This window comes from Mobula birostris, chromosome 9 (assembly GCF_030028105.1).
Source record: "Mobula birostris isolate sMobBir1 chromosome 9, sMobBir1.hap1, whole genome shotgun sequence".
Lineage (NCBI taxonomy): Eukaryota > Metazoa > Chordata > Chondrichthyes > Myliobatiformes > Myliobatidae > Mobula > Mobula birostris.
The window spans coordinates 75,428,394-75,454,972 of NC_092378.1; the positions used below are offsets into that span (position 1 = coordinate 75,428,394).

Genomic DNA, 26,579 nt, shown 5'->3' on the forward strand with positions numbered 1-26,579 from the left:
TCATTTCCTGAGTCTCAATACATGAGGCCCTGCTGATATCTAAGGAGACCCACTCTTTCCCTAGCCACTCTTTTACTCTTAATGTAGACAAAGGATCTCAAGGAATTTTTACGTTTTACACTTTTTTTTCCACTTTTTACAGCTGTTGCAATTAAGTTTATCTTAGAACTTCAGCATACCTGTTCATTACAATTAATTCAGCTTTGGCTGTAACTACCCTACATTATAAGATTGCTTTTTCTGTAAAATTTAAAAACTGTTTATGCAATATAGTAGATTAGAATAGATAGAATCAAATACCTACCATATGGATTTATGAAAAAATCAGAAATATATAGGTGATTAAAAAGTATAAAAATACCTAACTGGTTCATTTTGCTTTTCTTTCTCCAGCTTATTCAACTCCTCTGAGAGCTTCCTGTTCTCAGCAGCAACTTCTTCAAATTGAGCTTCATCCACCCCAAAATGCTGCTCTAGAAAGTAGAGCAAAATGAAAAAAATTAAAAATGCCAACAATCTGAAATACAAACAGAAACCACTAGAAACACTCAGCTGGTGAAAAGACAAAACACCTTGGACTTGAAATGTTTCCTTTTCCACATACGACACATGTCTTGCTGAGTGTTTCCAGCAGTTCCTTCCATAAACTACAAGATTGCTTTTCAATAAACTGTGATAAATTCCACTTACTGCCTCAATCAATAATGATTAAAGACCCATTTCAAAATATGTTGAGCTTCATTTTTTGATTTTGTTCAAATATCGTTTTTTTTTGTAGTTGTGACTACTAGCAAAAACATAGCTCAATATAATCATAATAATAATAATCATCCATTAGTCTCATGAGGCCATGGATTTAGGCCTTGGAAGGTTTCCAGGGTGCAAGCCTGGGCAAGGTTGTATGGAAGACCGGCAGTTGCCCATGCTGCAAGTCTCCCCTCTCCACGCCACCGATGTTGTCCAAGGGAAGGGCACTAGGGCCGATACAGCTTAGCACCAGTGTCGTCGCAGAGCAATGTGTGGTTAAGCGCCTTGCTCAAGGACACAACACGCTGCCTCAGCTGAGGTTTGAACCTTCAGATCACTAGACGAACGCCTTAACCACTTGGCCACATGCCAACACTGCTCAATATACAACTGCACAAATCAAAGGGTTAAAAGCACAGGAGATTCATAAACGTTATTATGGTCATGGGAATTTCAATATGCAGATAGATTGGAAAAAATCAGGTTGGTGGTGGATCACAAGAAAAGGAATTTGTAGAGAACCCACAAGATGACTTTTTAGAGCAGTTTATGGTTGAGCTCATCAGGGCAAAGGGAATTCTGAATTAGGTGTTCTGTAATGAATCAGATTTGATCAGGGAGCTTAAAGTAAAGGAGCCATTTGGAGGTAGTGACCATAATATCAAGAGTGGATATTGGATTGCTGGAAAATAACGCTGGACAGATAGCAATGGGGGACAAAGAAATGGCAGATGAGATTAATAAGTATTTTGTATCAGCCTTCACTATGGAAGACACCAGCAGTATGCCAGAAATTTGAGAGCTTCAGAAGGAGTGAGTGTAGTTGTTTTTACTAAAGATGTTATTGGGAAACTGAAAGGTCTGAAGGCAGATAGGTCACCTGGACCAGATGGACTGTGACCTAGGGTTCTGAAAGAAGTAGCTGAAGAGATTGTGGAGACATTAGTAATGATCTTTCAAGAATCACTAGATTCTGAAATGGTTATGAGGACTGGAAAACTGCAAATGTCACTCCACTCTTTAAAGGAGTGAGACAGAAGACAAGATAATTATAAGCCAGTCAGTCCAACTTCAGTGGTTGAAAAGGTGTTGGAGTCTATTCTTAAGGATGAGACACATGGTAAAATAAGTAAAAGGTTTCCTTAAGGGACAGTATTGCCTGACAAATCTGTTGGAATTCTTTGGGGAAATAACAGGTAGGATAAACAAACAAAAATCGATGAATGTTGTTTACTTGGATTTTCTGAAGGCCTGTGACAAGGAGCTGCACATGAGGCAGCTTAACAAAATAACAGCCTATGGCATTACAGGACAGATACTAGCAAGGATAAGAAATTGGCTGACTGGCAGGGGGAAAACAGTGGGAATAAAAGTGGCCTTTTCTGGTTATTTGCCAGTGACAAGTGGCTTTCAGCAGGGGTTGGTGTTGGAACCAATTCTTTTCACACTATACCTCAATGATTTGGATGACAGAATTGGCTCTGTGGCCTAGATTGCAAACGATATGAAGATAGATGGTGGGGCGGGTAGTGTTGAGGAAATGGAGTTGGCGGGAGGACTTAGGCAGATTAGGAAACTGGCCAAAGAACTGGCAGATGGAAAATAGTGTAGTAGTCATGCATTTCGGTAGACGAAATAAAGGCATAGATTATTTTCTAAACAGGGAGAAAATTCAAAACTCTGAGGCGCAAAGGGACTTAGCAGTCCTTATGCAGGGTTCTCTAAAGATTAACTTGCAGGTTGAGTTGGTGCTGTGAGGGGATCCAGGAGTGCCCCTATTAACTGTTTGGAGAGAGACAGAGAGAGACATTTATCATTGATGGTTTGTTTGGAAAGGAGAGAGAGATGAAGATTGACAGTTGGACTGTCATTTTAAAGCACTGGAAGTAACTTTGGATTTCTACTGAGTTGGGTTTGGAGACAGCATCGAGCAGCTCGAAAGTTGCTATGGTGACCAACAGGACATTATTGATGTTACTTTCAAGGACTTGTTGCCTGCTTGCATTCCTTTACAGACAAAGGAAGGAGGGACTCTTTGAATGATAGGGGATGCTCAGCCTGGTGAAATAAATAGGAGGTCAGATGATACGGACCTCAGACACATGATCGGGACACTGAGTGAGCATTGTTGTGCCCGCAGAGAAAGTGGGTTTTGGAGGTTTGATCAGGCGGATCGATCCAATTGCTCTGCCAGTGAAAATTCAAAGGCAAGACCGGTGGGGAGTTGTCCATGTGTCCAACCTTGGCCTGGGTAGACAGCTCAACCACACCGAAGTACGGTTCCCTTTGTTGTTAAAGTCACAGTCGGTGACTTGTGAAGGATTTCGGAGGACGACGAGGAAATCAACAACAACAGCTCACTTGAAGACTCAACTCACTCTCTCTCTCCACTGCCATTCAACCACATACCATGAACTGAACCGAATTGAACTTTGCTCAACATCGTAAGACTGTATCTTTTTACCCCTAGACTTAGGGAAGCTTGGTTTTCATACATATTTCTCCACACTTACTGATTTACATATATATATATAATTCTTGCTAACCTGCTTGATGTATCTTCACTTAGTTTACTGTATTGCGTAGCTATTAATAAATATTATTAGTTTATAGCAATACTAGACTCCAAAGTGGTTTCTATTTCGGCTGGTTTCTTTATTCCCGTCACGGGGTACGTGACAGTGCTAAGGACAGCAAATGTAATGTTAGCATTCAATGAGAGGACTAGAATATAAATATAAAGATGCGATGCTGAGGCTTTATAAGGCTATATTTGGAGAATTGTGAGCAGTTTTAGGCCCCTTATCAAAGAAAAGCTGTGCTGGTATTGGAGATGGTCCAGAGAAGGCTCATGAGAATGATTCTGGGAATTAAAGGATTAATGGTTGAGGACCGTTTGATGGCTTTGGGTTTGTTGGTTTTATAATATAATAGAATTCACCCTGCAGCTTGAAAGGAAGGGGTTCTAGTAGGGATGAGAGCAGAGCCCCATTTATTCCAGCAATATACAGGTATTGTTCATACCAAACCGGAATCAGCTCCAGAAGCTAATTATTATACTGAAGATTCACCTCATTTTACAAGGAGCTGCAACACAATCAAGAGTGAAATCATTAGAGGAAACACAGTCAGCCCTCCTTATCCGCGAGTTCCGCATGTGCGAATTCAACCAACCATGAATCGAGAAAACCTGGAAGTGCTCTTCCAGCACTTGCTGTTCGAGCACGTACACTTTTTTTTCTCGTCATTATTCCCTAAACAATGCAGTGTAACAACTATTTCACATAGTATTTACATTGTATTAGGTATTATAAGTAATCTAGAGATGATCTAAAGTATACGGGAGGATGTGCATAGGTTATCGTGGATCGGGATCAGAAAAAAACCGGAAGTTCTCTTACTAAGCAAGTCTGAACAGGTACATCCAGTATTATTTAGCGCCAGTTAGTCAAACGTTTGCCTTAGTATATAGTATATATTTTACCTTTCTATGCATATAAAACACTTAAGAAATGTATGTTTCAGCGCCGGGCTCGGGAACAGAAGTTCCCGAGATCGATCCAGTGACAGACCACTCCCAAGCGCGCTCTCCATCCGTGCCAGGTTGATGTGAAGGATCAAAAACCCAAAACCCAATAATTAAACCACTGCATTGCCAATTGTAGCTTTCATCGGGCAGGGCCTTTCTCACTTTATCCTTTAAAACTGTTCCAATCGTTGACCGACTGTAGCCTAATGCTTTTCCAATGACTGATGGTGTTTCACCTCTTTCCGATCGCTTTATTATTTCCACTTTATTTTCAATCGTGACTGTGATTATTTTCGTGAACAGAAACACTGCTGATTCAGAGCTCCGCCACCGGGTCCTAATATCCACCGCACTGAGATAGGTTAAATAAGATCCAGGGTTCTGCTGGGTCCTAAGGTCCACCGCATTGAGACAGGTTGAATGAGGGACTTGAGCATCTGCGTTTTTTGGTATCTGCAAGGGGTCCCGGAACCAATCCCTCACGGATAAGGAGGGCCTACTGTATTAGACAGAGATGTGAACCACATAAATAATCCTGAACACTGGCACAGAGTTTGATTGAGCCCCACACAAAGTCAATTCTCAATCCCCATTGTTCTTTAACAGTCTATCCACTCTGTAATTTTTCATAAAGTGAATTTGCAAAGGGTAACTGTGGCATTTTTATTTTCATGCTGACAGATAGCAGTTCTTTAAAATTTCAGTTTTATTTTGTCTTCTACGTTAGTCACTTCAATTTGAATTACTATCTAGATACAACTAGGGAAACTGCACTTCCTTGTTTCCACAAAAAGTAAGATTCAGCAACACTTCACTAATTTACAATAAAATATTTAAGAAACAGACCTTGAATAATTACTTTGGTTCTGTCTTCACTAAGGAGGACATAAATAATCTTCCAGAAATAGTAGGGGACAGGGGGTCCAGTGAGATGGAGGAACTGAGCGAAATACATGTTAGTAGGGAAGTGGTGTTAGGTAAATTGAAGGGATTGAAGGCAGATAAATCCCCAGGGCCAGATGGTCTGCATCCTAGAGTGCTTAAGGAAGTAGCCCAAGAAATAGTGGATGCATTAGTGATAATTTTTCAAAACTCGTTAGATTCTGGACTAATTCCTGAGGATTGGAGGGTGGCTAATGTAACCCCACTTTTTAAAAAAGGAGGAAGAGAGAAACCGGGGAATTATAGACCGGTTAGCCTAACATCGGTGGTGGGGAAACTGCTGGAGTCAGTTATCAAAGATGTGATAACAGCACATTTGGAAAGCGGTGAAATCATCGGACAAAGTCAGCATGGATTTGTGAAAGGAATATCATGTCTGACGAACCTCAGAATTTTTTGAGGATGTAACTAGTAGAGTGGATAGGGGAGGACCAGTAGATGTGGTATATTTGGATTTTCAAAAGGCTTTTGACAAGGTCCCACACAGGAGATTAGTGTGCAAACTTAAAGCGCACGGTATTGGGGGTAAGGTATTGATGTGGATAGAGAATTGGTTAGCAGACAGGAAGCAAAGAGTGGGAATAAACGGGACCTTTTCAGAATGGCAGGCGGTGACTAGTGGGGTACCGCAAGGCTCAGTGCTGGGACCCCAGTTGTTTACAATATATATTAATGACTTGGATGAGGGAATTAAATACAGCATCTCCAAGTTTGCAGATGACACGAAGCTGGGTGGCAGTGTTAGCTGTGAGGAGGATGCTAAGAGGATGCAGAGTGACTTGGATAGGTTGGGTGAGTGGGCAAATTTATGGCAGATGCAATTTAATGTGGATAAGTGTGAAGTTATCCACTTTGGTGGCAAAAATAGGAAAACAGATTATTATGTGAATGGTGGCCGATTAGGAAAAGGGGAGGTGCAACGAGACTTGGGTGTCATTATACACCAGTCATTGAAAGTGTGCATGCAGGTACAGCAGGCGGTGAGAAAGGCGAATGGTATGCTGGCATTTATAGCAAGAGGATTCGAGTACAGGAGCAGGGAGGTACTACTGCAGTTGTACAAGGCCTTGGTGAGACCACACCTGGAGTATTGTGTGCAGTTTTGGTCCCCTAATCTGAGGAAAGACATCCTTGCCATAGAGGGAGTACAAAGAAGGTTCACCAGATTGATTCCTGGGATGGCAGGACTTTCATATGAAGAAAGACTGGATGAACTGGGCTTGTACTCGTTGGAATTTAGAAGATTGAGGGGGGATCTGATTGAAACGTATAAAATCCTAAAGGAATTGGACAGGCTAGATGCAGGAAGATTGTTCCCGATGTTGGGGAAGTCCAGAACAAGGGGTCACAGTTTGAGGATAAAGGGGAAGCCTTTTAGGACCGAGATTAGGAAAAACTTCTTCACACAGAGAGTGGTGAATCTGTGGAATTCTCTGCCACAGGAAACAGTTGAGGCCAGTTCATTGGCTATATTTAAGAGGGAGTTAGATATGGCCCTTGTGGCTACGGGGATCAGGGGGTATGGAGGGAAGGCTGGGGCAGGGTTCTGAGTTGGACGATCAGCCATGATCATAATAAATGGCGGTGCAGGCTCGAAGGGCCGAATGGCCTACTCCTGCACCTATTTTCTATGTTTCATTTGGGTTACCAGCAGTGACAGCTACAGTAAAAATCCTAGACACTTCCACAATACACAACTCTTTTTAGGACAAGGATAGAAGGTGTCAGAGGAATTTTGTTTCAGAATCACCGAGTCATACTCACTTAGCAAAGTCAAATTCTCCAAGTCCAAGTCTTCATGGTCATCAATGCCAGCAAGGTGACGTGAATAACACTTACTCACATAGCTAAGAAACAGCTATATAGAAAAATTAAGATTATAAAATTTTTGTGCAACACATTATCCAAGGGAAAGGCAAGCAATCTAAATGGAAGAATAAAACAAAGATCAACAAATCCGAATTATATCTCATGACGCAATATATTTTAACAAATTTGGCAGAGGTTACATTAAGGAACTGAAGGCACTGTTAATGCAGCAAAACATCAAAGTATGGAAACATTAACCGAAACTTATGCAAAGCCAAAACCTGACATCCTTCCAGGTTTCTCTACCAGCCCTCATCTGTGATGGTGTAGAGGGAGTTTCATTTCTCTGACCCTTGGAGTGTGTGATAAGACAGTATAGAGGGAGATTCAATGCACGTCTGATGCCTGAAGTGTGTGTTATGGGATAATACAGAGGGATGTTCACAGTGTGTCTGACGACTAGGAGTTTGAGATGGGACAGTGTTGAGCAGGGTTTCTCAAACGGGGTTCCACAAGAGATCGTGATAAAAAACATCATCTTTTCCAGACACCAAAAAATATCAATTAAGTTCCTTTTTATCTTATGTGGTTGACTGGGTTTGCAGGGACCCCTCCTCAATTTGGCTAGACATTGAAGCTTCACAAGCAAAATGCCCTCTTATTAATTTGCTTTTCCTCAATAAGATGAAACTAGTTAAGGAATATTGTCGCAATCCAATAACAATTAATACAGTCAGGGCTTGGAGGGCAGTGCGACAAATCGAGGGCAACGCAGCAAAAATATCACCCTTCGCTCCAATAACCAGCAGTCCAGATTTTCAGTCTGACATAATGGATTCTGGATTTAAACTTTGGACTGCTAAGGGTATTTTCCATCTAAGAGATTTGTTTGATGAAGGAACGATGATGTCTTTTAGTCAAATAGTGCAGAAATTGAACATACCCAACAAGGATCTTTTTCGTTTCTTTCAGATAAGAGATTATATACAGAAAAAAAACATCATTGTTAACTGATTTCTATAGTTCTGACATAGAAAAGAGGGTGTTTTGTTCTAAGGGTGAAGTCTCTATTAGTACTTTTTACAGCATCCTGAGGGAATGTTCTTGTGGAGAGGCTGAGCAGCTGGGAAGGGTCTGGGAGAAAGAGCTGGGAGTAGAAATTACAGCTGAAACATGGGAAGACATCTGTGATAATGCAAATATGATTTCAGTTTGTAATAGAAATAAAGCATTGCAACTCAAAATTCTGCATAGAGCCCATCTGACTCCAGATCGTCTCTCAAAATTTAAGACAGGAGTTTCTCCAATGTGTTCTAAATGTAAATACTGGAACTTTCACCCACTGTTTTTGGACTTGTCCAAAACTTCAGGCATACTGGAGTGATATTTTGGGTGAAATGGAAAAGATTTTGAAGATGGAGCTTGAACTGGGCCCAGTGTCTTTTCTCTTAGGCTTACCCAGCAGGTGTATTATTAACGCACATCAGAAAAAGCTTTTTAACATGTCGACTTTTTGTGTGAGGAAGAACATTTTACTTTGTTGGATATCCGATAAGGCCCCTGGACTTTTTGGTTGGCGTAAATTAATCATGGAATACATTCCTTTCGACATTTTGACATGTATGGTACACTCAAAAACAAATAGTTTTCATAAAACATGGCAACCTTTTCTGCAGTATATAGATGTAAACCTGTTTGCTATACTAAAAAGGGCTTTTGTATAGGATGTTGTGGTGATGTCTATATTTTGATGGAGGTGTTCTGATACCTGATATCTGTGAGGGGGAGAAATGTAAATGTAAGTGTATCTGGAAATTGAAAGTTCTGAGCAAAAAAAAATTTTAAAAAAACAAACATCTTCTGAACTTAGCACAAAGTGCAGTGCTTGCGCTGGCAGTGACCGAGCAGCCCCGTTAGCGGACTCTCAGCCCACGATGGCAGTGTGCAGTAGGACCATGCTTATTTGGGTGTGTCAATTCTCAGTTTTTGATGCAAAATTGGGGAGACGGTTGATAATTAGTAAGTGCAATATTGCATGGAGGGGTGAACAGTAGGCTGATGAGGAGGATGAAGTGCATTTTCCAAGCATTGAATGGACTCACCCAACTTGGGCTGTGACATCTGCTTCTCCCTCCCAAATTACCTCCCCCAACTCTATTGGTGTAGAAAATTGAAGGGAAATTTTCATTCCAAAGAAGGAATTTTTTTTTTTTTTAAAAACGGAATGTGATTCAGTTGCTGGATTGCCACTTTGCTATTGTTGTAAATGTTGCAAAAGGTGGATTGTGTAGGTTAGAAGTGAATTGTATTCTCAGGTTTTCATATTTTTTGCAGGTTTCTCATTTAGTTATTTATTACGCCGTTCCTTTTTGTATTTTATTAGCCCCTGTGTTTTACAGACATGTCTGACATGTCTTTCTTGAAAATTAATTTCAAGAAAGCTTAACTACCTGTTTTTTTTCAAAAAAGATTGGCTAAAAATTCATTCTCTACTCAAGAGCATTAACAATTATTTTTGGATTATTATATCTACAATTTACTGGTCATGCTAACGTACTGTGAGCTGCAGATATAATAATTTTTATGCAGGGGTTTCCCAAAACCTAAGAATTATTTCAAGGGTTCCTCCAGGGCAAAAAGGTTGAGAAAGGCTAGTGCAGAGGGAAGTTCGCAGTGTGTCTGAGCCCTGGGAGCGTGTGATGGATGGTGCAGAGGCAGCTTGGAATGTGTGAGTATAGAACGAGATTCACTCCATGTCAGTATCCAGGATTGTGTGATTAGATGAAGTGCAGGAACCACAACTGGTAAAATGTTACTAAATTTATTGAATTAAGTTCAAAATGATGAAAATTGGGCAAACAAGTCGAAGTTAACTGAAACATCAGGACAGGAGGAGGTGTGTGCTGATGTGGGAAGAAGGCCCCTGTACTCCAGCGATATCTCTCTCTCTTTCGATGGAGATGTCAGTTGGAGAAGCGACAAGGAAGATTGTAACATTGGATGGCTACCGGGAGATCCTGTCTGTTGTGGCGGACGGAGCGGAGGTGCTCGACGAAGCAGCCCCCCAATCTGCGTCGGGTTTCACCGATGTAGAGGACGCCGCACCGGGAGCACCGGATGCAATAGATGACCCCAACAGACTCACAAGTGAACTGTTGCCTCACTTGGAAGGACTGTTTGGGGTCCTGAATGGTGGCAAGAGAGGAGGTGTAGGGACAGGTGTAGCACTTACGCTTACAGGGATAAGTGCTGGGTGGGAGAACTGTGGGGATGGACGTACGGATAAGGGAGTCACGGAGAACATTGCAAAAGCAAGCTCCTGGTCTCCACTCTCATTATCGCAGGAGCAATCTCTCTCTCTCTCTCTCTCTCGATGGAGAGAGAAAGTCTGTCCGAGATACCAAAGTGCTGGGTTATGAACTGTAATTTTTGATGGACTCTAGATCAAGGTCTCTTTGGGAGCCTTTGTTATTGTGGTGGTGGTGGTGGGGAGGGTGCTTTTGCTGGTGCAAGTGGGGGGAGGGGAAGAATTGATACTTCTGCTGCTGCTTGTGCATGGAAGAGGGAGAGGGGCTTTGGGGCTCCGATATTACTATCATTCATTCTTTGGGTTTCTTGTTTCATGAATACCTTTGCGAAGAGTAAAAATTTCAGGTTGTATACTGTATACATTTTCTGAGATTAAGTTGAACCATTTGAACTGATAATTGGTTACCCTATTATGATGTACACCATCAGCAGTCACATTCTCCACTTCATCCCAGTCCTTTTCTGGGCCAAACAGGATCTTATCTGGATTGATGGACTTGGTCAACTGTATACAAAGAAAACAAGAATAACTGTTCAGGCCATTTTCGGCATCCACATATTACATTTCTACTGATGATTAAACTGCACTGTGCAACTTAAAGTTCCTGCCAAAACCAAGAAGCTCCATCGATCAGAAACAGGCAGCCTTTCTTTCACAAAGAGAAAACCTGCAGATGAAATCCGAGCAACACACACAAAATGCAGGAGGAACTCAGTAGGTCAGGAAGCAATTATGGAAATGAGTACAGAAGATTGAATCTTCTTCAGGGTAGGTATCCCTGGCCTGAAATGTCAACTGTACTCTTTTCCACAGATGATGCCTGGTGTGTTGCTCAGCCTTTCTTTCAATTCTCTCCAAGTTGAACTTGCAAGTTGTGGTTAGACAGCCTTCTTCAAACTAAGATAAGAATTTTTTTCACAACAGTTGCAATGGAGTTGAAAAGAAAACTTGCTGTGCTATATTATAAAGTCAGCTTAAGAAAAAGAGATTCTATTAAGGAGTATCACAAACTACAAGCAAACTAAAGAACATTTCCTTAAAGACTTTTACCCAAGTCACATTCATCATGGCAGAGATTAAGAGGATGTTATGGCTAAAGAATAGGGGATTATGGAACATTATGCCCCCATGGGGCATAAGCACCAGGACTGTCAGGGCAAAGACCCTAGTGCTAGAAACAGGGTTCAAAATTAACTAAAAGCTACAAAAAGACAAGGAACAGACCAAGGTCAGGATACACAAAAATAAACAAGTGCTTAGTCAACTGCTGCAGAACAACACAGAATATTACAGACAAATTAGACAAAATCTAAGCAATGAGAAATGAAGAAATGCCTCTCTGTTTACTAAAGAAAATAAGTTTCAGACAGAAGAGAAATGCTTGGACAATTGCGTTAATTAGAACCAGAACAATAAAGGTTGGAAATAACAGTGAAACACAAACAGAATACATAATTAGGGTAAATTATAGGTATTAAAGAACAAATGGAAAGAGGCAGGAGACAAACTTGCTGCAAATCTTATTGAAGGGCTAATAAAATTTTATTGAATCTGTTTGGAAAATCTTTCTTTGGGACTCTTAGAACACGAAAAATACGCCACAGCTCTTTCAAACAGCCCAGAAAGGCAAGGATTTGATTTTCTGAAGCTCTGATTAAGACCATGGAGATATCAATGGTCTTCAAAATGGTTGGGAGAAGGGATGTTTTGTTGAAATATTTGCATGCAATTCCTTTAGTCAGCAGTTGCCTGATCAGCTATTTTGCCACTCGCAAGTAGCCAACCCTTCTGATCCTCTGGAAGGGACGCAATTTTCTACATGATCATCAACTGCATGGTACATTTTATTTCAAAGACTCAAAGTACATTTATTGCCAAAGTATGTATGCAGTATATAACCGAGATTCATCTTCCTACAGACAGCCACAAAACAAAGAAAACCATGAAACCCGTTCAAAGAAAAACATCAAACCCCCAAACACACAAAAAAATCGTGCAAATGGCAAAAAAGAACACAATATAAAAGATAAAAGCACAACGTCATGAAATCAGTCCAGGAATGTTCAGTTCAAATCTACCGGTGTCATTGGTGAACTGCAGGCCACACAGCCAGTCCACCCTGATCAAAATAGCAACAACAAAAAAATGAGCAACCAGAAAAGAGATCAACTGTCAGCTACTAGGGATTCTTACCTTGGCAACATCTATTAACCAAATTAATGCACCAAGAATCTGTGGCCAAGTGTGTGGAGCTCCGACTGTATACATTGAACTTTTTGACAATGGAAAGGGATACCTTGAATCAACAATAAAAGTAGTCATTAATTTTGAGCATCACACTATTTTCAATGTTGTTTTATACAGCTCTGCAGTCAGAATTACTCTCTCTGAATACAGTACACTTCGCTGCTGTCAGAATTTTGTAATTAGATCCCCTAACCATGCATCAGTGAATATAAAGAGATGCACAAGAGACTGCATCTATGGAGAGGCACGCTATAGTTATATTAAGAAAAAGAGAGGCTAAGGAGAGGTCAAGTCCACTTAAGGATAAAGAATGGAATTTGTGCTTGGAGTCAGTTAAAACATTTTTTGATATTCAGGAGGTAGTGTTGAGTGTACTAAAAAGCATTAAGGTGGATAACTCCTCAGTCCCAGAATAATGAAAGAAAAAAAATGAGATTGCTGGGGCTTTAATAAGGATTTTTACGTCCTAAGAAGCACCAGGAGCGCTCCTGGGGTCTGCAGAATAGCAAATGATGTGTCTGTTCAAGAATGGATATATAGGTAATCTAGGAAATCATAGGCCAGTGAGTCTCAGGTCAGTAGGGAAGCCACTGGTTAATATACTGAGGGATAAGGTTCATGCACACTTGCAAAGTCAAGGCCACTTTAGTGACCGTCAACATGGCTTTGAGTAGGGCTTATAAACTTAAGCGAGCTTTTTGAGAAAATGATAACGGAATTTGATGAATTTGATGAGAAAATGATAACGGAATTTCATCATGGCTGATCCCAAAAGAAAATGGGATCAGCCATGATGAAATGGCGATGCAGACTTGAAGGGTCAAATGGCCTCATTCTGCTCCTATATCTTATGATCTTATCTAGATGGACTTTAGTAAGACATTTGACAAGGTCCCTCATGTTGCCTGAGTTTAGAAGTGAGGGGAGGGAAATTTCATTGAAACCTATCAAATATTGAATATGGAAGAAAATGTTTCCTATAGTGGGTGAGTGTCGAACTATGGGCACAGCCTCAGATTAGAGATATCCATTTAGAACAGAGATGAAGAGAAATTTCTTTAGCTAGAAAGTGGGTGAATCTCTGGAATTCATTACGACAGCTATGAAGACTAAGTCATTGAGTGTATTTAAAGTGGCCATTGATAGGTTCTTGATTAGTCAGGGCGTCAAAGGTTATGGGGTGGAGGCAGAGAATGGGGTAGAGAGAAATAATAAATCAGCAGAACAGAAATGATGGGCCAAATGGCCTAATTCTGTTCCTATGTCTTATGTTAGGTTGATTCAAAAAAATGAAAATGCATGGGACCTAGGGCAAATTGCAGTTTGAGATCAAAATTGGCTTGTCCGTTGAAGACAGAGTAAAGGTAGAAGGCTGTTATTCTGGTTGGAGGTCTGTGACCAGAGGTGTAAAGATCGATGATGCGGCCTGTTGCTTGTAATATGTATCAATGATTTGATAGAAAATGTGGATAGGTGGATTAGTAAATTTGCAGATAACATCAATACTGCTGGAGTAGCAGATGTGTAAAGGACTGTCGAAAAATACAGCAAGATATGGATCACTTACGGACATGGCAGGGAAATGCCAAATGGAGTTTAAATCAGGCAAGAGTAAGGTGTTGCATTTTGGGAGGTCAAATAGAAGGAGAAAGTACACAGTTAATAGTAGGCCCAAGTGTTCACTACAAGTGTAAGGAAGTCATGCTGCAGCTATACAAAACTTTAGTCAAACCACACTTGGAGTATTATGCACAGTTCTGGTTGCCCCATTACAGGTTTCCCCCGCCATCTGAAGGTAGAGCGTTCCTATGAAACAGTTCGTAAGCCGGAATGTCGTAAAGCGAAGAAGCAATTACCATTTATTTATATGGGAAAATTTTGTGAGCGTTTGCAGACCCAAAAATAACCTACCAAATCATGCCAAATAACACATAATACCTAAAATAACAATAACATATAGTAAAAGCAGGAATGATATGATAAATACACAGCCTATATTAAGTAGAAATACTTCTCTACAACGATTGCTTGCACAGATCTCCGTAGCGAAAATCTGACGCAAGCGCTGTCGGCAAAAACACTCTCTCCAGTAACCTTTAAGCTATGAGGCTGCCAAATCATACCAAATAACACGTAAAAATACACAGCCTATATAAAGTATTAATAATGTATGTACAGTGTAGTATCACTTAAGGGAATTGGGAAGACAGCTTGCCGAGCACACTGATGATGGTGTGTTCGACTGAGTCGGAGTTTGGGTGGTGCAGTGGCCCCCACCCTCCGGGCAGTGACCCAATACTGATCAGCGAAGCATGCAGCAGTGCAGCGGTAGCCGGGAGGCACACAGCACATCTTTAAGAAAAAAGCCGAAATAAACATGCTAATTAATTAGGTGCCACCCAGCACGTAATTGTCCGCCCAGATCAGAGGTGATTGCCGATTGCATCAAATCTGTCTGCGGCCTGGGGGTTGGGGTGGTGGAACACTGGGGTGTCATCTCGTTGTCATCTGTTTCCATTAGGGCAGGCAGCTCATCTTCTCCTATGACTGCCCGCCTCGATGTCGAAGGTCGAGGTTCATCATCTGCTGTGGCTGATGTGGAAGGCTTGCTTGACTGCTGAGGCTCGCGCATTTTTCTATCATACAGTTCTTTGTAAGCACTCAAACCATCCTGCAAATATCCCCTAAACCTACATACCCTTTCAAAATTAAAGTCGTACTTTATCATTGCAGCAAAAATCTCACACAGTTGCTTCATGTTCAGTTCACTACTGCATTCGGTTTCGATTGTTATCCTTTCCTCTTCCAATTGCATCAGCTCTTCATCTATCAGTTCTTGGTCATGGGATGCCAAAACCTCTTCAATATCATCTTCGAGAGCTTCCACAAGCCAAACTCACGTTGTCCTTACTTCGTTCACCATGATCAAAACGCTTAATTATGCCTAGTTTTACGCTAAGTGTAACAGCCTTACGAGCTCTTTCAGGCTTTTCTGACACCTTAGAACTCATCTTGCTAGCAGCTGCTCACAGGCATTTGTTTAAGCAATGCCAGCGAAAATGCCGTTCCGAATCCGGGGGAGAGCGGCTGCTCGGGGCACACGCTGATTTTTTTCGTAATAGTGAAAACACCTTCTGTTAGCGAAAACAGGTAGGTCTTTCGTAACAGTGAGGTTTCGTAAAGTGAACGTTCGAAAAGCGAGGGACACCTGTACGGAAAAGAATATCTGGAAAATGTGCACAAGTTTATGTGCATTAAGGGTATGAGAGACAAGTAAAGGTTGGACAAACTTGAACTCTTCTCCCTAGTGTCAGAACCTGAGGGGAGCCTGATAAAGATTTTAAAAATCATGAGGCATAGAATAGATACTTTAATACCAGAGGACATGCTTTTAAAGTTTGTAGGGGGTAGTTTAAAGGTGACATTAGAAACTGTTATTTACGCAGAGAAGTAGATGCTTAATAGGTGTAACAATAGAATCGGAAAGTTTAATAGAATTTAAGAGGCTTTTAGATCAGCACAATGAATATGAAGGTTGTGAATGAATATGCATGATACACAGGGTGACTCTTATTGTAAATTGGCATCAAGATTAGTACATTGTGGGCTGAATGGCACGTCCAGTGCCATTCTGTTCCATGTTCTGGAAATGGATAGCCTATTCTTCAGGTCATGACTGTCAGTCAATATGAAACTAATTGATCTAGTCTTTCCTCATAGCAGCGCTGTTATCACAGGAATTAATCTGGATACTCTTTTCTTCACTCCCTTTACGGCAACCATATTGCTTCTCAGGCAAAGTAAACAAACTGTTAAAAACATTCCTGGAGTGGATTTTCTTAGATCCTTGTTATGAAAGCTTTTTCACCTTATTATTTCCTAACGGCACCTGCATCTATGCATTCAGTTTTGATAAAGGGGCTTTAATGCAGAACATGAACTGTTTCTGCCCTGATAATTTACCTACTAGAAACTCATACTGGTAAAATAGCCAGTCAAGCAGTATTTGTGTTTTTTTTAAATATAAATAATTACAAACTCCAACATCAGCAGTTTTGTTTGTTTTCCCACTATGCTTTCAATGACAAAATCTCCGTACGTCAACATTGCAGTGTAATACAATTTAAATAATACCGTGTACACTTGTTTTTCTTTCAGAGAGTCATAGTCATGGATTACTATAGCACAGAAACAGGCCCTTCAGCCATCTAGTCCATACCAACCTTATCTTTCGCTCAGTCCCATCTACACGTACATTCACCTGGACCATATCCCTCCAAACCCTTCCCATCCATTTACTTCCCCAATCTTCTCTTAAAAGTTACAACTGAACTTGCATCTACCAATTCTATTGCTGGCATGTTTCACACTTGCACCAGTCTCTGAGTGAAGCTTCCACTTAGATTCCAGTTAAATATTTCCCCTTTCACCCTAAACCTACTGTAAGGTCTCTAGTTCAAGTCTCACCAGATCCAACAGGGATAAAGCCTTCATGTATTCATCCAATCAATAGTATCAATTTTGTATACCACTATAAGATCTCCCTCGTTCTCCTATGCTATTCAGCCTTTCTCTGTAACCTGTCCTCAAGTCCCATCAATTTCCTTGTATATTTTACACACACAATACTATATTCAGCCTTATGTTGATATCTAGTACAACATCAACATAACATCCCAACTTCTGAAGGCCAGTGTACGAACAGCTCTCTTTATAAGCCTATGATACCACTTTGAAAGGAATTATAGCTCTGTAGTCCTAAATCCCTTTGTTCGACTGCACATTCACTATGCAAGTTTTACTTACTTTATCATCCCAAAGTCCAATGCCTCACACTTGTCTGCATTAAATTCTATCTGACATTTTTCAGGCAATTTTCCCAGCTGAGCAACATCATACTGCAAACTTTGATAGCCTTCCTCATTGTCCACTACACCAAAGTGCGGTGATGGATTTTGGAAAATGAAACCAGCATAGAGCTTGTATTATGAATGGTAGGACACTCAAGAATGTAACAGAACAGAAGGACCCGGGAGTACAAATCAATAGTTCATTGAAAGCAGAGTCATAGGTAGACAAGTTGGTGAAAAGTCATTTAGCACACTGGCCTTTGTCAGTAAGGGCAATAAGTACAGGAGTTGGGACATCACATTTCAGTTGTGCAAGATGTTGGTGAGGCTGTATTTGAAGCACTATGTTCAGTTTTGATTGCCATGTTATAGGAAAGATGCGATCAAACTGGAAAAAGTGTAGAAGTATACAAAAGAATGTTGCCAGGACTCCTCCATGAGGACCACAACCTTGTTGTGGTCTGGAGGCTTGCGTGTCTCAGTGTCCAGACAGCTATGCTGGCTGGAGTCAGGGCTTCATGCTTTGGCTCTTGCTAGGGTCACCCATGCCAAACAGGACAAAGGGTAAAGGCCAGACTAAGAGTGGGTCTACCAGTCCTCCAGGTTCAGGGATTCAGCTCAGGGCTAACAATCCTTACTGGTCAAACGAAACTGTTACAGAAACAGCGAAGAAGGATCTTTCTATAGCTGAGTGTGACAGTATTCCTGAGTCTCCATGCAGGACACATATGACTGACAGTAAACTGAGAGGAAGCTACAATCACAATGAAGGAAGCCATGAATGCTGCCAGAGATGGAGGACCTTCATTGATGCCCTAAATTCCAGCTTTGTAACAGGCAAAAGGAGTTGCCAGGACTAGTAATAGGGGAGATTGGGCTCTATGTTTCTATTCTTTGGAATGTAGAATGAGAAGGATCTTATAGAAAGGTTTAAAATTATGAAAGGGAATGTGGATGCTACCAATAGTCTGAGTAGAGGAGCCCAAAGCAAGGGGAGCATAGCTTTAGGGTAGAGGCTTCCAACCATTTTTTTTATGCCATGGACTCCTACCAGTAACGGAGTGCTCCGTGGACCCCAGGTTGGGAACCCCTGCTTTGAGGTGAAAGGGGAGGGTTTAAGAGATCTATGGAGCAATTTTTTTCCACAGATAGTCGCAAATATATGAAATGACATGCCAGCAGAAGTGCTTGAAGAAGGTACAATGTCATCATTTAGGAAGCACTTGGTCTGCGAGGGATATGGGTCGAGTGCTGGAAATTAGGGTAGGCTAGGTGGGCATTGTGGTCCATAAGGACTGAATGTTTCAAAGGTCTTTACAGTGCTTTGTAGAAGTATTCAGCCCCCAACCATTTGTTCACATGAGTATTACGACCAGGGATTTTGACCAACTTAACTGATAATTTTTACTTGTGAATCACATACTCCATTTTCACAGTAGAGCCCCCCAAAAAAACAGGGAAAATGGTAAAGCATAAAAAACTGAAAATTAAACAGCTGAAATATCAGCAGTTCAAAAACATTTACCCCCCCCCATGCTTAGTACTTAGCTGAACCACCTCTCGCAACAATTAGTCAGTAATCTTTTTGGATAGCACAATATGAAGCAGCAATTCCACCTGCAAAATTGCTCAAGCTGTGCTAGGTTAGTTGAGGAGCAGCAGCGGATAGCAGTCCTGAGATTTTGCCAGATATGTTCCTTCAGGTTAAGGTCAGGACTTAAGGTCATGTCCTGCTGAAAGACAAACTTCCTCCTGAGTTTAACATTTCTAACTGAGGCTAGCAGGTTTTTATCCAGGATCTCTATATTTATCAGCATTCATCTCCCATCAATCTTGACCAGATTTCCAGCCCCTGCTACTGAAAATCATTCGCATAGCATGATGCTACCTCCACCATACTTTATATGGTAGCTGCTACCAGGCTGATGCACAGTATTATATTTAAGTCACACACACTATTTATTGGCGAGGACAAAAAGCCCCACTTTAGTCTCATCCAACCACAAAATCTTCGTCCCCATTTTAAGAATATCTTCTAAGTGATGTTTTGCAGTCTTTATGGGCAAATATGTTTTTTTTTATAGCCAGGGCTTCTTCCTTGTCACTCTTCCATAAATACCCTTTTCGTGCGAGGCCTTGGAAGCCTTAATGGAACCATTAACTTCATCACCAATTGCAGCCACTGACTTCTGCAGCTCATTTAGAGTGACTGTTGGCATCACAGTAGCCTTGCTTACAAGAGGGGTGACCTGACCTAGGCAGCGTGGCTGTGGTTTCATATTTTTTCCACTTTTTCAAGATGGACTGTGTTGTAATGGAGCATTATTAAAAGTAAGACAATACTAAATTAGGATAATGGGGGGGGGGGGGGGGGGTGCAGGGTGGTTTATTTCTGTTCTTTTTACTTCCGGTGTGCTCTGTATATAGTTTCTCTGCCATGCCGTACAAGTTAGTGAAAGCCTCTGTATATGTATATCGGTTTTGCCGTTCTGGATAAAGTCGTTCTTTTGGGCATGAAATTGTCGAGTGGTCCTTTCTAAAGTAGAAGTTACCACAGACTGCACTGAGCTCAAAGGTATGTTCAGTGCCTTTAAAATTGTCTTGTACCCTTCCCCTGATTTGTGCAACATGCTAGCAGTGGCAGACAGCCATAAGCCTTGCTTGCTGTTTGAACAGATCTTCTTGGAGCAAATGCCAGAAGATATCCTCCTCCTGCTAGCAGATGAAGACTTCAGAGACCCACGCCGGGTGGCTGCCCGCACGGACGTGCTTTGGCACGCCAAATGGGCAGAACCACCATCGGAATTAGTGCTGCAGCATGGCCGAAAGCCCAGCCCTCCCGCACCCTAGCAGCAGAGCACCGAACACTCACACCAAGAGATGGCACCACTTCTGAGTCTTGGTGTTTTTTTTAAAATCAAGAAAGGTGGGGTTCCGGGGCCTGCTGCTGCTGACAGCCATCCTCGTTTCAGGGAAAACGCCAGGACCAGCTGTCGCTGATGGCTACGGCGGCTGGTCACTGTGATAGCCTCCTCTACGTTTGGGACAAGCTCTCCAGGCGAAGATTCCTAGTGGACAAGGGGGGCGGAAATCAGTATCCTACCCCCCACGAGCCACAATACCTGAACTAGAAGAACAGAACCGGAACTTATGGCAGCCAACAGCAGCACCATGTGCACCTATGGCAGAAGAGCCATCCCCTTGCAGTTTGGTTCCAGCCGCTTTACATGGACGTTTATTCTGGCCACAGTGTCACAGCCGTTGCTAGGGGTGGACTTCCTCCATGCACACTGCCTGCTCGTGGATTTGAAGGAACGACGACTGGTCGATGCGAAGACATTCCAGTCTTTCTCCCTCGGTGAGACCAGGTTTCCGGCCCCGCACCTGGACTCCGTCACTCATTCCGACAACAAGTTCACCAGAGTGTTATCGGAGTTCCCGTCTATCATCACGCCACAGTTTTCCTCAACAAACCCCAAGCACGGCGTGATGCACCACATTCCCGCACAGGGACCTCCCCTTCGTGCCCGGGCCCGCAGGTTACCGCCCGACAAGCTCCGCATCGTGAAGGAGGAATGCAAGAAGATGGAGGAGATGGGAATTGTGCAGCATTCCGACAGCCTGTGGGCCTCCCCACTCTATATGGTGCCCAAGTCTGCGGGAGGGTGGACACCGTGTGGCGACTATCGGAGGCTGAACGACGCCACCATGTCCAATCGCTATCTGGTACCGCACATCCAGAACTTTATGGCCAACCTGCACAGGGCATGCATCTTTTCGAAGATTGACCTGGTCTGAGGGTATCATCAGATCCCAGTCCACCCGGATGATGTACCTAAGACGGCCCTCATTACCCCCTTTGGCCTGTTCAAGTTCCTCAGGATGCCGTTCGGGCTCAAAAACGTGACGCAGACTTTCCAGCGCTTCATGGATGCAGTAGGGCAAGGTCTGGACTTTCTGTTCATCTACCTGGATGTCATACTTATCACCAGCCGCTCCCGCCAGGAACATCTAGCACATCTACGCCTGCTCTGCCGCCGCCTAAGTGACTACGGCCTGGCTCTCAACCCTGCCAAGTGCCAGTTCAGCCTATCCACTATCGACTTCTTGGGACACCGGATTGACCGCCATGGAGCTGTTCCTCTGCCGGCGAAAGTTGAGGCCATCCACCAATTTGCCAGGCCCAGCACTGTTAAAGGCTTGCAGGAGTTGGTTGGGATGGTTAACTTTTACCACCGTTTCCTGCCCTCAGCAGCCCGGCTCATGCAGCCCCTTTTTGGCTTGATGTCCGGCAAGGTCAAAGAGGTCACCTGGACAGAGGAGACGAAGGCGGCTTTTGAATAAGCCAAGAACGCGCTAGCAAATGCCGTGCTCCTAGCCCACCCCCGGGTCGATGTCCCCACTGCCCTCACTGTGGATGCCTCCGATGTGGCAGTTGGCGGTGTGCTCGAGCAGCTCATCGAAGGCCAGTGGAAGCCGCTCACTTTTTTCAGCCGGCACCTATGACCCCCTGAACTTAAGTACAGCACTTTCGTCAGGGAGCTGCTGGCCCTGTACCTTGCCATCCGGCACTTCAGGTACTTCCTGGAGGTGAGAGTTCACGGTCTTCACAGACAATTCCCTCACTTTCGTGTTTGCCAAGGTGTTGTACCCGTGGTCGGGCCGCTAACAATGCCATCTGTTGTACATCTCGGAGTTTACCACCACGATCAAGCACATCTCCGGGAAGAACAACGTGGTGGCAGACGCGCTGTCATGTACCCCCGTCCAATCAGTGCACTCTCTGTCTCCGGGGGTGAATTATGCAGTGTTAGCTGAGGCGCAACGGCTGGACGGAGAGATGCCGGTGTACCGAACTGCAGTCTCACGACTCCGCCTCGAAGACATACCCATTGGGCCTGAAGGTACAAAGCTCCTTTGCAATGTGTCCACCGGGCAACCTCGGCCCATTGTTCCAACCGCTTGGAGGCGCTGTGTTTTTGACACCTTGCACGGTTTAGCCCACCCTTCTATCCGGGCAACCATCCAGCTGATCGCAGACAGGTTTGTGTGGCATGGCCTACGCAAGGAGGTCGGGCACTGGGCCAGGACATGCACGCACTGTCAAACGTCCAAAATCCAGAGGCACGCGAGGGCCCCACTGCAACCCTTCCAGCTGAAACATAGGAGGTTTGAACATGTCCACGTGGACATCGTCAACCCACTGCCGGTTTCAAGAGGAGCGAGATACCTGTTCACCATGGTGGACAGGTTCACGAGGTGGCTGGAAGCTGTCCCACTCGCTGACACGGCCACAGAGACATGCGCCAGAGCCCTGATTACCAACTGGGTGGCACGGTTCAGACTCCCAGCCCACGTCACTTCAGACAGGGGTGCACAGTTCACATCGGCTCTGTGGTCTGTGCTGGCACAACTACTCAGAACCCAGTTCCACCGAACGACTGCTTACCACCCGCCTCCGAGGGCCAGACTGGGTGGACGAACTCCCCTGGGTGCTGCTTAGCATCCGCACGTCATCCAAGGAGGACCTGGCCGCATCATCGGCCGAACTTGTCCCCCGCTCACAGTTTCCAGTGAGTTTGTGCCAGCACCCCGTGGCCCAGAGGACACACCTGCTGGGGTCCTAACTAAACTCCGAGAGCGGCTTGGAACACTTGCTCCAGTCCCGAAGTCTCACCACAGAACAACACCCTCTTTCGTGCCCAGGGACCTTCAATAGAGCAAGTATGTTTTCATTTGCCGAGGCACGCACAGACCACCCCTGCAGCGACCATATGAGGGACCCTACAAGGTGGTTCGCCATAATGGAGTGACCTGCGTTCTCGACATTGGCGGTCGGGACGAGACTTTTACCATTGACCATCTCAAACCGGTGCATCTGGACCTTGAACGCCCAGTTGCGGTACCACCCCCACCACATCAAGGCTGGCCACCTAAAAGAACTGAGAATGTGCAGGCTGCGGACTCTGCACCTCCTAGCGCCGGTTCGGGGTGGGGGTGGGGGGGTCATGTGGCGGCTCGCCCACGCAGCAAGCGAACCGGCTCCAGCAGTCGCCGGCGAACCCGCAGCCAGCGGCAACTAAGAGGGATCTGAGTGCAGGGCAGACCTCGGCCCGGAGGCCGACGTTGCTTCCGCCCCGCAGAGAGCGGGGGTTGCTGGGAGCGGGTACTTAAGCACGCGCCGATTCAAACAGTAAACGGTTCAACCCGACCCTACTCGAGTCAGTGTCTTGTTTTCACTCGTAGCGTATCAGCGCGACTACAGCATAGCAATTACAAAGGGAATGAACACTTGTACAACCTCAATTTTGGTTTATAATTTTTTGTAAATTGTTGACAACTTTGGAATTTTTCTTTTGATTTGACATGATTCACGATGTTTTGCAGATTAGCTCAAAAAATCCTACTTCAATATATTTCAAGTTTAAAAAAATGAGACAGCAAAATGTGAAAATAGTTATGGGGGCTGAATACTTTTTCATGGTACTGGATCTATGTTGTATTATGTTTCCTGTGGGATCTGTGTCCTGAAACTTATTTGCTTCCTTGTCTGGAATGTGCTGCCTGGGAGGTGGTAGAAGCAGATATATTGTGGACTTTTTAAAAAACCTTCAGATAGGACATGAATGTAAGGAAAATGGAGGGATACGGACATTGTGTAGTTATAAGTGATTAGTTTAGTTGGCCATTTCATTTCTAATTTATTTAGTTTGCCACAACATTGTGGGGCAAATAGCCTGTTCCCATGTTGTACCATTCTATCTTCTCACAATTTATGAGCCCATCAAATAATACAGCTAGCAAACTTCAAAATATATTATTCCCTCGTCTTATCAATTATCACTATGAATAACTGAGGACCAAGTGTGTTTGCAATGCCAACTCACTATCTACTGTGTGAAAAATTTCCTTCAGCACGAAAGGAACAAATTGCCAGAAGAAGCTGTAGAAGTGGATACAATTACACTCAGTGGCCACTTTATCAGGTATTTCCTGTATGAGGAGTTCTGCGTACAGTCATCTTGGATGAAAGAACCTATTTAAAGGGTAGCTTGCAACTCAATTACTAATAGAATGATGTCTAGACAGAGGCTAGCTGCTTTATGAAGGAACAGCAGAAAGACTAATAGATTGCAAAATGTTATTATCACCCTCTTGTAATCTCATGTAACATTATGTATATGATTTGCAGTATTGTATTGCTAACAGGATGCTATGGAAAGTTAGGAGATTGCATAGGATCCATATAACCATATAACAATTACAGCACGGAAACAGGCCATCTCGGCCCTTCTAGACTGTGCCGAACTCTTACTCTCACCTAGTCCCACCGACCTGCACTCAGCCCATAACCCTCCGTTCCTTTCCTGTCTATATATCTATCCAATTTAACTTTAAATGACAACATCCAACCTGCCTCAACCACTTCTGCTGGAAGCTCGTTCCACACAGCTACCACTCTCCGAGTAAAGAAGCTCCCCCTCATGTTACCCCTAAACTTTTGCCCTTTAACTCTCAACTCATGTCCTCTTGTTTGAATTTCCCCCACTCTCAATGGAAAAAGCCTATCCACGTCAACTCTATCAATCCCCCTCATAATTTTAAACACCTCTATCAAGTCTCCCCTCGACCTTCTACGCTCCAAAGAATAAAGACCCAACTTGTTCAACCTTTCTCTGTAACTTAGGAGATGAAACCCAGGCAACATTTTAGTAAACCTCCTCCGTACTCTCTCAATTTTATTGACATCTTTCCTATAATTCAGTGACCAGAACTGTACACAATACTCCAAATTTGGCCTCACCAATGCCTTGTACAATTTCAACATTACATTCCAACTCCTATACTCAATGCTCTGATTAATAAAGGCCAGCATATCAAAAGCTTTCTTCACCACCCTATCCACATGAGATTCCACCTTCAGGGAACTATACACCATTATTCCTAGATCCCTCTGTTCTACAGCATTCTTCAATGCCCTACCATTTACCACGTATGTCTTTTTTGATTAGTCCTACCAAAATGTAGCACCTCACATTTTTCAGCATTAAACACCATCTGCCATCTTTCAGCCCACTCTTCTAACTGGCCTAAATGTCTTTGCAAGCTTTGAAAACCTACTTCATTATCCACAACGCCACCTATCTTAGTATCATCTGCATACTTACTAATCCAATTTACCACCCCATCATCCAGATCATTAATATATATGACAAACAACATTGGACCCAGTACAGATCCCTGAGGCACACCGCTACACACCGTCCTCCAATCTGAAACACAGTTATACACCACTACTCTCTGGCATCTCCCATCCAGCCACTGCTGAATCCATTTTATTACTTCGATATTACAGGTTTCCCCGCCATCCGAAGGTACAGCGTTCATATGAAACAGTTCTTAAGCTGGAATGTCGTAAAGTGAAGAAGCAATTACCATTTATTTATATGGGAAAATTTTGCGAGCATTCGCAGACCCAAAAATAACCTACCAAATCATGCCAAATAACACATAAAACCTAAAATAACAGTAACATATAGTAAAAGCAGGAATGATATGATAAATACACAGCCTATATAAAGTAGAAATACTTTTCCACAATCATTGCCGGCACTTCTCCCCATAGCGAAAATCTCACGCAAGCGCTCTCCGCTGAAAATCTGATGCAAGCGCAGTTGGCAAAAACACTCTCTCCAGTAACCTTTAAGCTATGAAGCTGCCAAATCATACCAAATAACACATAAAAATATACGGCCTATATGAAGTAGAAATAATGTATGTACAGTGTACAGGTGACCCCGCTTTTCGAACGTTCGCTTTACGAAACCTCACTGTTATGAAAAACCTACATTAGTTACTTGTTTTCGCTAACAGGAGTTTTCACTGTTACGAAGAAAGGCAGCGCGTGAAAAAAAGCAGCGCATGATAAAAAAGGCAGCGCGACAGGCACCCTGAGCAGCTGCTCCTCCCCCGGATTCGGAACGGCATTGCTTAAACACGTGCCCGTCAGCAGCTGCTTGCAAGATGAGTTCTAAGGTATCGGAAAAGCCTAAAAGAGCTCGTAAGGGTGTTAACACTTACTGTAAAACTAGACATAATTAAGCATTTCGACCGTGGTTAACGAAGTAAGGCCAAAGTGAGTTTG

The 26,579-nt window shown here is 43.2% G+C and overlaps 1 protein-coding gene across 2 annotated transcripts in view; it reads right to left on the minus strand.

Annotated features, from left to right (window-relative positions):
- The window catches only part of ndc80 (NDC80 kinetochore complex component), a 127,948-nt gene that overhangs the window by 63,653 nt on the left and 37,716 nt on the right, over positions 1 to 26,579 (minus strand). For both annotated transcript variants that reach the window (XM_072268277.1, XM_072268278.1), the window contains exons 6-9: positions 12,531 to 12,633; positions 10,743 to 10,841; positions 6,983 to 7,076; positions 367 to 473 (exon numbers count right to left, since the gene is read on the minus strand). In XM_072268277.1, coding sequence (XP_072124378.1) covers positions 367 to 473; positions 6,983 to 7,076; positions 10,743 to 10,841; positions 12,531 to 12,633 — 403 coding nt within the window. The remainder of the gene's footprint in view (positions 1 to 366; positions 474 to 6,982; positions 7,077 to 10,742; positions 10,842 to 12,530; positions 12,634 to 26,579) is intronic.